The 12605-nt window shown below is 33.5% G+C and overlaps 1 protein-coding gene across 3 annotated transcripts; it reads right to left on the bottom strand.

Moving 5' to 3' along the window:
- Window positions 1-2161: 2161 nt before the first annotated feature.
- On the bottom strand, window positions 2162-11885 carry LOC105340355 (organic cation transporter protein). 3 transcript variants are annotated; one of them, XM_066087615.1, is made up of 12 exons: window positions 11770-11869; window positions 9825-9850; window positions 9270-9418; window positions 8954-9150; window positions 8422-8652; window positions 7832-8034; window positions 7316-7621; window positions 6225-6359; window positions 4111-4196; window positions 3037-3157; window positions 2799-2871; window positions 2162-2412 (listed from the first exon to the last, which is right to left on the bottom strand). In XM_066087615.1, exons 3-12 carry the CDS (start codon window positions 9403-9405, stop codon window positions 2215-2217), a joined length of 1686 nt encoding a protein of 561 aa, XP_065943687.1. In that variant the 5' UTR covers window positions 9406-9418; window positions 9825-9850; window positions 11770-11869; the 3' UTR covers window positions 2162-2214. The 3 variants fall into 3 exon arrangements, with proteins under 3 accessions (XP_065943687.1, XP_065943684.1, XP_065943685.1); XM_066087612.1 differs by having other exon boundaries at window positions 7775-8034; XM_066087613.1 differs by lacking the exon at window positions 9825-9850 and having other exon boundaries at window positions 7775-8034; window positions 11770-11885.
- Window positions 11886-12605: the final 720 nt, after the last annotated feature.

Genomic DNA, 12605 nt, shown 5'->3' on the forward strand with positions numbered 1-12605 from the left:
AAGGGACTTGGACACGATCTGACTTAAAATTTTCAAATTTTATTTTTCCATTTTCAATGTTTATACTTATAAATATAGAGGTTTATAATGTTATGTCAAAATTTGAAAGTCAAATATCAAGTTATAAGCAAGATGCAGAGCTCATAATTCTTTGTTTTGTAAACAAAGCTCAAATATTGTCATTTTTACATATGTGTTGTATTTGTGTAAGTTTCAATCAAATATATCTTTCTTTTGTTGATAATAGTATTTATGAAGATATTTAACAAGTTTAAAATGTTTTTTACATGTCATTTTGTCTAAGAAATTGTAATTATCTACATTACATTTTTTGTAAACAACTATAAGACTCCAGCTTTGTTTGCATAACAATCAGTTCTTACCTCTGTATCTCGCTTGTAACTTGACTTAAACATTCAATATTTTGGTCAATCATTTAAAATGCACCAGTAAATCATTTTAAACATAAAAAATAAAAATAAAATTTTTGATCTCAAATCGTGTCCAAGTCCCTTTAAACTACCTATAGCAAGTGATCTCATAATTTAAATCCGGAATGTAGAAGTTGAGAAAATGATATGACAGCGGGTTATTGTTGATTTTTTTCTGATATGCAATAATGTTTAAAATGTAGAAATAGTAGGTCTGTTAAGAAAATTCAGGGAAACTGGAGTCGAAACATGGGTTAAAGTGGAAACCGTCTTTGGTTCCCACATTTACACATTTTCCAGAATCAAAATATGAAGACTTGCGAAGTAGATGTTGGCTATGCCTGTCCACTTCTCAAAAGAGAATAATTAATTTGCAGATATATTGATTCCATCGCGTGCAGTGCAGTAAATCGCCGACCTGCCTTTCGTCCATAGTTATTTTCTATGAGATTCAGAACAAAAGGACGTATACCTTATGCAAGATATGACGTTCTGACAGCTTACAATAACTGGCCGGAAGGAAAGGAACGGTAACTCGTATATTTTGCTTTTTATTTTGCCCCCCCCCCCCCCCCCCCCCCCCCCAACACGCACTGAAATCCTGATTAAGTAAATATCACAAAACAATGTAACTGGTGTAATTATCGGGTATGTGGTTTATGGATAAAAAAAAATCCATACCTCACGATGTAGTAAAGATCATTGTTATAAAATCCTGTAAAAGCATATGATTATGTTCTTTGGGTTAAAAATTCGTTGTTTTTAAACCTAATAAAATTTCGTTGGGAATAATTTTCATATCGCAGTCTCAAAAATATATCGCGTATCAACTCTGTATTTATGAATGCTTACGTTAATAATTCGTCATGGATTTAATTTCGTTGATTAATACATGCACTACCAACGAAAATAAACAAATTAAATCCCAATCGAATATTCTGCTTCTACAGTAGTTGATGTGAGCTGAGTGTATTCTTTTTTTGTGTGACTTTGTTAAATGAAAGTTATATGACAAAATGTCGAGCTTACTTTTAATGTTTATGTGGGTGTTTATTTCAATATATTCGAAGAGCGTGGTCGTATTTCATTAACAGAAAAACCCTGGTCCCTAAAAGTTATGATACATAATAATGAACTACGTATATATCTATTGAAATGGTCACGACATTTATATTCGCCATGCCGTTTTATTTTCATTGAATTCTATCTCTATATGTATATTTCACGTGATGCGGGTTTCGATAGTAATGATGATGATACTGGTATCAATATTCTTTCTTTATTGGTCTCTAAATATACACCGGTTTCCGCATTGCACTCACGTCTCTATCCATTTGGACTATCAAAAGAATAATCGATGATTTAATTAATCTGACGGAATCTCATCATTTGGAAACTATGTTAATTCAGAAACTTGATGACCACTTCACCTTCACAGCAAGAGGACATTATGTTTTAATATTAATATTTTTGTAAGCGTTTTAAAATTTCTGACTGATCTTTCAAGGCTCTCTCTTTGTGTGGTCTCTGTAATATGTTGACCCTAGGGGCTCGCTCTTCATAATGATTTTGCACCGTTATATCCAACAGTATTATATGAGAATGTCAAGACTCTTTAGCTGCTTTTTAGCGCTAAGTATCCAAACAAACAATCAGAGGGGGCGTTTGATGTGTAATTTCAGTGCACATGCGTGTCTGTATAAAAAGATAAAAGTGAACAAAACATGACAAAAAGTGGCATATTTAATTTAATTTATTCCACGAACTGTGTAATTAACTTCTTTTATGTCTGGGCAATTTCTTTTTTAACTTTGGTTCCAGAATTTTGGATTCCACTGTGTTCTCTATACCACATTTTAAGTTCTTCTATACTGGTAGGAAGTTCTCGGCCACGTGTTTCCGGTAGATGAAATATCATAATGGCGGAAAGAAAGCACATGGTGCTGAATACCACACCGGGTCCCCACGCCACGTAGCTGTGCTAAAAGTCAGTAAAAATATTTAAATTATGCCCGCACGTATTACTGCCGACATAGATATATATTGGTCGTGTACTATTTAACTGTGCTTATCTTATCTTCATAATCACCAACCTGACAATTAAAAATATAATTTTACAATTTATATGTTGATAACTTGCATTGTTCAAAATTCGATTATCACAGATAGAATCGGATTTTAAAAACATTTTGCAAACTTACCAACATTGAAACTGACCACGCAACTGCGAAATCTGTATTATTTAAATATGCACACGTATATTATTTCTACATGTACCTATATGAACTCTTTTTGTCGCAGTTATACGATTACTTTGTGTACATCAGAACATTCCCTGTACTCTACATGTATTGTGTTAATACTTACAAAAGTACTTGAAAAAGGAGCTAAAACACCACCAACTCTGGCAAAAACAGAGGCATATCCATAACCAGAATTCCTGTTGATAATTGGATTTTAATACAATTATTTATCTTATATATGCTGTTTCTTTATACGTATTTTTTCATATACTGCTGAATGACAATGTTCTGAACATATTTCATTGCATGTTATAATTATATCAATGTATAGGTACTACTAAGTCACCAGCATTGCCAAATACCTTAGATTGGTGGGGTATAGCTCGGATGTATACAGGAAGACGGAACTGAACGCTCCGGTAATACCGTACTTTCCAACCAGGACCAATGCCGTCGCCAGGTAGCCCAGAGCCGAACTGTCCCCTAAAGTAAGATCAAATGTTCCAGCGTCTCCCTTTTCCAGAGAGACTTAAGGTGGTATGGGACAGCTCCATGTTGTGACGTATTATTTATCGAAGTAAACAATAACATCAAGTATATTTTAAAAATAATTTCTTTCACAAAATTGTTATCTAACAACGTATAGCGCAGTGGGTCGGAGAGTTCACTACGGACCTGTAAGTCATAAGTTTGAATCACGCAAGGGGATTTAAAAATTTTTGAAACGTATTTTTGGTTAAGTATAGTTAAATTTGAAAATTCTAATCCAGTGATAATGTACTTTAATGCACATTAATATCGACAGATGTCCCATACCACCTTAATGTATCAGTGACCAAAAGCAACATCAAAAAGAAGCTTATTATTTACACTTAATTGCACGTGAACAGTTTTATTCGCTGTATATTTTTTTTATCAATTGCCCATTAATCGCCTATAGCATCATGATAAATGCATGATACATGAAGGGAAACGGTATTTTTCAGCAAATTACCAACCGCCTACCTACACTGTATCAGCAATTTTGGAAGTGGGGCATCTAAGTAAAACATGCACATCAGTAAAATCTCAAAATCGTGATGGGGCATTATTTTCCTACAGTTAATTAAAAAACAGGTAGGGTGGTTTTGGATCAAAAGAGAGGAAGAAGAAACAATCCCCACCCCAAACAGGTGCACTCTCCCTGGTTTTGAAACCATACTATTATACATGATTATATCGTTAGTTTCTGTCAAATAGCGTACTTACTCCTTTTGTCGAATATCGGAAATTGTAAATCGTCTAAATCTACACCTTTTAAAGTCACAGGTCAACTGATAACGAAATGTACCCATTATATACACTATGTACTCGTTCAGAAAATATAAGCAATTGATAAAAAAAACACACACACACACACGAGGTGGAATACATGTAATTGACGCTGATAGAAATACCTCTTAATGTTGATATAAGTGTAGAGATTAGAAGAGATATCCCAGATATACCCATCAGGAAAATCAAAGTCTTCTTCCTTCCAATTCTGAAGGAAAAAAACAACAAAATGAAATTCAACATTTGAGCTCAAAGTCTTCAATTTCAATTTTTCCCCAATCTTTAATGTTTAGAACGGCTTACATAGGCATTTATGATACTTAACAAAAATGTCGGTGTCATTAGTTGAGTTACAATTGAGACACAAAGTTAAGATTTTTATCTGTTGTGATAAAGCTTGAGCCAAGCTTTCGTATAATTGTTTCAATGAAATCTTACTTTTTCTGTTAATAATGTTATTTTCATTTATACGCTGTAATTGTTATTTGATTTGCATTTTTTTTTTTTTGGTTTTATAATTTCCATTTGTACTGTATATTTTTCATTAATATTATTAAGAAATGAAGATAATAATTTTTCTATTGATCGACGTATCAAAGAAAAAATTGACCGGAAAACTTCATCAATGCGCGTAGCGCATTGATGAAAAAGTTTTCCGGTCAATTTTTTCTTTGATACGTCGATCAATAGAAAAATTATTATCTTCATTTCTTATCATTTAATATAACATTTTCAAATCAAAAAATGTGAAGTGTCATTGATCAAAAATGTAAATAATGTAAATAAAGCGGCGCGTATGAATACAAAACAACAACAGCAACAATATTCAAAATGGATGCGTCTTCAGCTGATGCAGAGCTATTGTACTGAATTTAATGGATTAAACACAAATAGTGAGTTAAAATCAGAACCGACTGAATTGAAAACGAAAGGAAAATACATGCGATAGCTTGTGATATTATTCACTGTGCAGAAAAATTCGTAATAAAACTAGTTTTCATGTGAGATCGGTGGAATATGCAACTGGACATAACCATCCAAGGAGAGGCGATCGTGGACGAAAATAGTTGTTATGTCGACAAAGAATAGTATGTATAAGCGACTTTTGTAAACGTTGTGGTAACTAGATAGCCAGTGATGTACTTAAATGGTATACTAGTATCTGCCGCTTGGAATGCGCCGAAGGAGTTAATGCATTGTACTCATAACGATGCTTATTTTGAATTTCTGATGACCGATCATGTAGGGTACTGTGTAAATATAAAAATCATCGTTACCAAATTTGAACAGCAGTGTTACCGTGAAAGTGTATGGGCCTATATGTTCGTTATAATTATTCCGGAAAAGGAACAGCCAGCCTCGCAGTAATGTTGATTGATCTCAAGCAGGCGAAATCGTTAGAAGACGCTTAATTTTCTATTTCGTGAATAAGATATTGTGTTTTGTTTATTTTTGAAGGTTAGACTTTCAAGTTTTTATGTTTATAAAGTTGTATTTTGTTTGCTGACAATAAAACAGACACAACATTACACTTTGTTGACAGTGTTTATTTTGGAAATTCCCGTTCTATAAATAGTGTTTGATCAGAACAGTTGAGAAAAGTAGATCCGGCAAAAAAATTTATTGATGCAGGTATCAAAGAAATTTTTCGACCAATCAGAAGCGCCGATATCTCATCAAACGAATAAATATTAAATGATTACAATTTCAATTCGTATTGCTAAATCTCTCATTTGTACAGAAAAATAAAAAAATAAATTGATTTGGAATCCATTCTAATGTTTTGTATATCATATAGGTCAAGGTTTGTAATTTAATACTTTATACATGTACATTTGTATGTATTAAAAGAAACAAGAATATGTTTAATTTTGTAAGATAGAATCATTTTCCTCTTGTAAAACCATTTCTACAAGACCTTGGACTTTCGGTTGGACGTAGCTATCTATTTCTTGCATCAAAACATGTTTAAAAAAAATGAAGCGGTTTCAAGCGATATATGCACCGATTGCATAGTCTTAGCTCAAAAGCCAGACAAATCTTGTTGATTTCAAAGACATGGCTGAGTGGCCAGCAATGAAATAGACAGACCTACGTCACATTGCTATTTGACACAACTACTCAAAGTCCAAGCTCTTGTTAAAATGGTTCTAACATTTTACTTACTATACAATGCAACTAGATAACCATTATATTAGTGTTCTTAAGTTCTAAATGCGGGTTACATATATTTTACCTGTTTAACAAAAGAAATTCAGTCAGAGCTGAGAAATATTCAATGGCGCCTAGAAGAAAGAAGTTCACGAAACGGTTTCCATACAGTGTGGTAGAAATCAGATTCAGTCCGTAATACGTTAGACTGTTCGTCACCCTGGTCAAAAGAGAAACAAAATCAAATACAAACCAAGAGCAATAACTGTGTTGACGGAGAGGGATCTAAAACACAAACTGCAATGAGAACAATGGATTCTGAATCAATTATTGGATGCTTTATGAACGATGATCCTTGCATTCGTGACAGTTATTGCAATTCGTCTTAAATTCGGGACGGCTTTTGTTTACAAGTATATTAAATATTTTTTTACTGCATCAGGTTGTTTTTAAACCCACACTAACCATATAAAGTAAAGCATGATACAAGAACACTCTCAAGCAGATCGAGAGTCAATTTTTACTTGAAACTAAACTGCTATTTGTCACTTTACAGCTTTACTGAGGAAGTTTAAAAATATTTAGACACAGAAGGCAAATAGAGTAACAACAATGTCAGTTCTTAATATTATAACCGTAGAATTATAAAATTGATCAGAATACTAGACAGTATATAACCAGGAACTCCAACATTGTTTTTAAAAAACCTTTAATTTGTTGTTTTTGTAATTTATAGGTTTATATTTGAACGGAACCAGGTTTACTGCTTTAAATAAAATCAAACTCGTATAACTGTTAAGGAATGAATTTAATTTCTACCTATGTTATACGATATAACATAACTTGGAGCAGTTTACGCTTTATAAACCCCGAAGCGGTTTATAAAAAAGCATAAACTGTTCCAAGTTGTGTTATACTCGTATAACATAGGTAGAAATTAAATTTATTCCTTATAATTTAATTTTTTACTATTTAAATTAGATAATAAGGCCCATTAATTAGATAAAATATGTTAATTTGTACAAAATTTAAACGTAACGTCAAGCGGATTAATACGTTTCGCTCGCGCGTCTTATTGTGATGACGTAGGCAAGTTATGTTATACGATATATATGAATTTGTTTAGCCAATCAAATGAGGCATTACAATCAGAATTTAATTATTTTAAAATGTTACCATAGGAACCATATGATGGCAGAATTGATAAAAATCAACCGATCCCGTAAAATGTCAGCCATTGAATATTTCTTGACTTCCGTATTTTTAGGAATGTAGGTTTCAACCACAACATCGGGGTCAGATGCAACCTGTATAGAACCATTTTCTTTGTCCAGAGCTTCCATTTCAATCATTTTAGCTTTGACGATACTAATGACTTTATCAAAAGACATTTTGTTCATTTTAGCAGCCTTCCGCACCACCTTTTCTGCCTCGTCCAAGCGACCATTTGCCATGAGCCATCGAAGAGATTCGTCAAACAGCCTGAAACAAAACACACATCTTAAATTAATATTGCTATGGGAAGTTAAAGTTAGTTGATAGTATATAAATGTACAATGACTTTGAAAGATAATTCTGTATCACTATTCTACCATTACTTTGATGGATAATTCTGTACCAGTATTCTACCATTACTTTGATGGATAAATCTGTAGCAGTATTCTACCATTACTTTGATGGATAGTTCTGTACCAGTATTCTACCAGACTGTACACAGACAACAGTGCCAGGAGAAGTTGAAGGTATCTCCAGGAGAAGGTCTGCATGATGTAAGCTAGGGGAGTAAGCATCACAATTCCTGTCGTCCAGGCGACGAGTCCAATGACTTCTGCGCAGAATCGCCACTCCATCGGAAGTGTTTCTACATACTGGGTAACGCCGGACAACAACAAACCCTGTTTATGATAAACCGGTATCATATTTAATTCTACAACCACTCCTTGTATTGACCAAATGATGGTTATTCAATAAACCAGTTAAAAATTGGAAAGTTATATTTAGTTAGTGTCCAAATGAAAGGTTCGCGCATTTTTTCGATGTGACGTCATTAAAGTTATATAGAGCCATTTTTTTCGATACAGTTATCGTGGTTTTTTTAGACCACAGCAAAGATTCACAATTTACGTCCAATATCTATTTTAAACAAATTAAGATATATATTCTGCATTTGACCTTGTTGACAGTTCCCGAAAAAACGAGCCGTTTTATTAACATCTTTGCAAATATGAATGTTAGCATTGCAACTACATGTAATAATTTCTACTTGACAGACACGGGCTTACCTCTACAGCCATACCAGTGAAGAATCTGAGAATGGCGAATCCTATATAGGAGGGAATGAACGCGGTGACAAGGCATAGAACAAAGAGAAGGATGTGAGAGCTGATGTGCACAGTCTTTCTGCCGAACTTATCGGAGAGACCGGTACACAGGAAGCCGCCCATTCCTTGACCCAGGAGCATGAGGGACTGAGAAATGTCCACTTTGGCAGATTCGCCGCACACTAGTCCCCACTGAAAAAACAAAAAAGTCAAGACGCCATGACGGTAGATATGTGCTTGTTTTTCAATAGCCGGTCTGATAATATCACTTTCAATCGGCGTTCTATTATATTCCGTTGATTTTTTTATACTACCAATTTTGTCGCAATAAGACAATTTTGGTGAAATAATAAAATACATGCAAACATACTGTTGAAAAAAAAGGCGCAAAAGATCTTTAAAAATTGTCGAAAAGTTTCTACTTTTCTACTGGAAGTTCATCTCAACTTGTCAATTTTCTCACATTCAGAAACTTGATGGTTTAAACATTTACCTCCGTAACAAAGGAGATGTCGTCGTGAGCATTGTACTTGTAGCCGTTTGGACAGGAAGTGATCGTCTGAGAGAAATTGGATTGGTTGTAGGACATCGTCACCGAACATTCGTCATATGTGACATCATAAGTAGAATTGATAGAACTGTTCTGATTGGCCGGCGAGATTTCGGCACACTGAAAGTCGGGTCTGTATCCTGTAAATTAAAACTATTCTAATAAAAACACAGGCAAATTCCTGAAGGTTGTCAGTTTTCTGGAAAACCGTATGTAGTCTTTACCACAAGTGTATTGTCTTTTCCCACCATTTGCTTACCGATGAAAACCACCGCCAGCAGATGCAGTGAACATGGTAGCATAACAGCCCACATAAAACACATTTGTTTAATCTGATAGCATCCCCATGGCTTCAACGTTCTCCAAATCTCGTCGACGTCCAAGTTTTGTTCCATCAGTTTTAATTATCTTGTAAAATAGAATATAATGTGCGGATGAATATATACAATCTAAATACCCTTTCAAACAATTATGACTACATGTGATTATTTAAACTACTTTATTGATATAAATAAATTTCTGATTTTCCTTCCCCTTCCAGTTCAATAAATTAAGTTCAAGACGTGCCCCTGCATTAAGAGACTTACCTTTATTCAGTAGGTTTGCATGATTTTAGGTTGCCATCAATGGCAACATGTACTCTTTATTACTTTATGCACAGACATATGTTTGAACTTGTGAGATGGCCATGTATGATGTCCACTAAGCGTCTTAGACTAAGTCATTTGTCAAAACCAGACATAAACCATGTATTAAGGTAATAGATTTAACATAAAGTTGAATATACAAAAAACCTATGGAATAAATTGTTCACCTGTACTGCATCAATGTTCAACCAATCTAAACCATAAATATAAATACTAGCTTTACGATATCAAATACAAAAATGTATTCATTAACATATTTTGATTCCTTCATACGTCGTCTAAATCATGGTCGAAAGAAATCCCAGATCATTGTTTATCTTATCCTCTCTCACTTTCAAGAAAATGCAAATATTCTGATATGCATTCAAGTTGAAAAATCATGAGATGAGATAAGATTGTGTGAAAAGAAAACTTGTTTAGATAAGAAAGTCACAAAGCCATGGTTTTTTTAGTCCTTTGAAACTACAGTAATTCTTTATATCCATGTAAATTAGGATATAGAATATGAGAAATCAAGAAATGATAATATCTGATTTCATTATATCCCAATTACTGTGTACGACTTGAATGTGGACTTGCTATAGTGAATCCTTTCTGTAATCAATATGTTGTGGCTATATGTACCTTTATGATGCCTAATAATAATAATCATGCATAATAATCTTAATATATATTGCTTCAACAGTCCAGAGCATGTTTCTTTATCTATTTATATATGTTCATGTATCTATCCTATTGCATCAGATTTTATTTTTTTAACCCAAAAGTGGCGGCAGTTATTCAAAACAGAACTTTCAATGTTTAACCATAGTTTTGGTACTTTCTTGAACCCTACAGGTTATAGATTTAAAACTTAAAACGTTTTACACTGATCTTAAGTAATGTAGGATGTAAATTTGGAACCTCCTCTCCTTTCCTAAACTATGAGCAAAAGATATTAAAAAGTGTTAAAGAATACATAACCTTGCCCTCCTTAAGAATTCTAGTAAGCGTCCATGTCTGAAGTCTTCACGTTCTAAAGGATATTCAGTTTTCCTGAAAGGGTTTTCCCTACGTATTTCTTCGAACAAGTAAATATGTTACCAACTCCAAAGTGACCTGACTTTAGGGGTTTATGTCATAAATTAACTATGTTAAGTAACGTGTTTTCACGTATCTTTCACAGCATCTTAGGTAAATATATTTTATATATTTCAAAATGAATTGGAAATTCCCCTTCCCCACCAAATCTACAATCTTCAAACTTTGTTCGAGCCTTTAATATATATGTACCTCCGGGGTCGTTGATTGAACAAACTTATGAACTATCTTATGTACCAAAATAACTGACAAAATATGACATTAACGGTTTGTTTTCTTTCAGGGTCTTTAGGATTTAAATAAACTTGAAATTTCTTCACCAAAAGATGTTACGTACCACGTCTGGTTAAAGTTTCAATAAGGAGTTGAAATATACAGATAGTCAAAAAGGCACTCAAACCGTGATCAAGTAACAGGCCATTTAATTTACCAGGTGAGCTAAAATTCACATCAAACGTTCATAGTATAAAAGAATGTTGGGTACATTATCTTGAGTATCAGATAAAAACTATTTAGTATAATAGTTTTCCAAAGTAAGACATTGAGAACTCTTTTAGTTTAGAACTGTATATATTATTCCAAATTGCAGCAACCAGTAAATGTAATGTTGTTGACTGCAAAACAACCATGAAGCATCATGAGGATATTTCAAAACAATTATTTCTTCAAACGCGTTAAATTCATCAGAAGTTTATCCAAATAAGGTTATCAATGACCGAGTTACTGAGATCAAGCGCCTGTATACTATTAGAAGATAAATACATATCCTTGTATTCTTAATGGAAATTTTCCATCATAGATAAAACAAAATCATAAGGTAATAACGCAAAAAAGAGAGAAAATTATCATTTGCTTTTAGTTTATATGAATAAACAAAATGCAACAAATCAGTCAGATAAAATGAGTGAAGATCCACACTTTTAACTTAATCTATATTTTTATTTTTGCCTGATTGACTGAATAGTTCAGAGGGTTTTTTTCCACACATATTAATGTCACCGATTTGTCATATATTCGAGCATTTGAACTCACCTCGCACCCTATACCGCTCCTGTCGAATGTGTGTGTGTGCGTGCCTCAACTGAACCCTGACTCGATATGGCTTCTATTCTAATTAATGCATGCTCATATTTAAAAATTTTACAACGTAATAACCACCAGAACACTTAAAAAATGTCAACTTGTAGGTTATTATTTGAACTCAGTTTTCTATTTAAGGAACCTTATGTAAACAGTTTGATATCAAATAATATGGTATTAAAGTGAACAAGAGGCCCATGGGCCACATCGCTCACCTGAGGAACAATAGTTATGATAAAATCAGCTCAATGGAGTCATAATACAAACTATCTGGACAATGTACAATAATGCATGTAGATCCTGTATAAATAAAATCCATTTTCCCCTGGATATTCTTATGTTTATAATCATTAATCCCTTTTCTAACAGGATGATTTTATAGTCATATCATATGTTGAGTATTGCAGTTCTCAAAAAGATCCCTAACAATAGTTTATATATGGGATATAAACGTACATCAAACTATGAACCTTCTCATGAGGCCAAAAAATTGTCCTGGGGCCAAAGTCTTAACAATTATAAAGAATCATCTGGCTGATTAGTTTCTGAGAAGATTTTTAAAGATTTACCCTATATATTCCTTTGTTAAACTTTGACCCCCCCCCCCCATTGTGGCCCCACCCTACCCCTGGGGATCATTATTTTCACAACTCTGAATCTACACTACCTGAGGATGCTTTCACACAAGTTTCAGCTTTCCTGGCTGATTAGTTTCTGAGAAGAAGATTTTAAAAGATTTACTCTGTTTATTCCAATGTAAAACATCGACCTCCCATTGTGGCCCAAAC

Source organism: Magallana gigas, chromosome 6 (assembly GCF_963853765.1).
Source record: "Magallana gigas chromosome 6, xbMagGiga1.1, whole genome shotgun sequence".
NCBI classification, from domain to species: domain Eukaryota; kingdom Metazoa; phylum Mollusca; class Bivalvia; order Ostreida; family Ostreidae; genus Magallana; species Magallana gigas.

Bases quoted from the DNA above. Each gene is read 5' to 3' on its own strand.
- LOC105340355 (XM_066087613.1), bottom strand. From the start codon at position 9,405: ATGGAACAAAACTTGGACGTCGACGAGATTTGGAGAACGTTGAAGCCA. The intron at 8,035-8,421 runs GTAAGCCCGTGT...TATCATAAACAG, and splicing joins TCACTGGTATGGCTGTAGAG to GGTTTGTTGTTGTCCGGCGT. The intron at 3,158-4,110 runs GTATTTCTATCA...ATCTTACTTTAG, and splicing joins ACTTATATCAACATTAAGAG to GGGACAGTTCGGCTCTGGGC.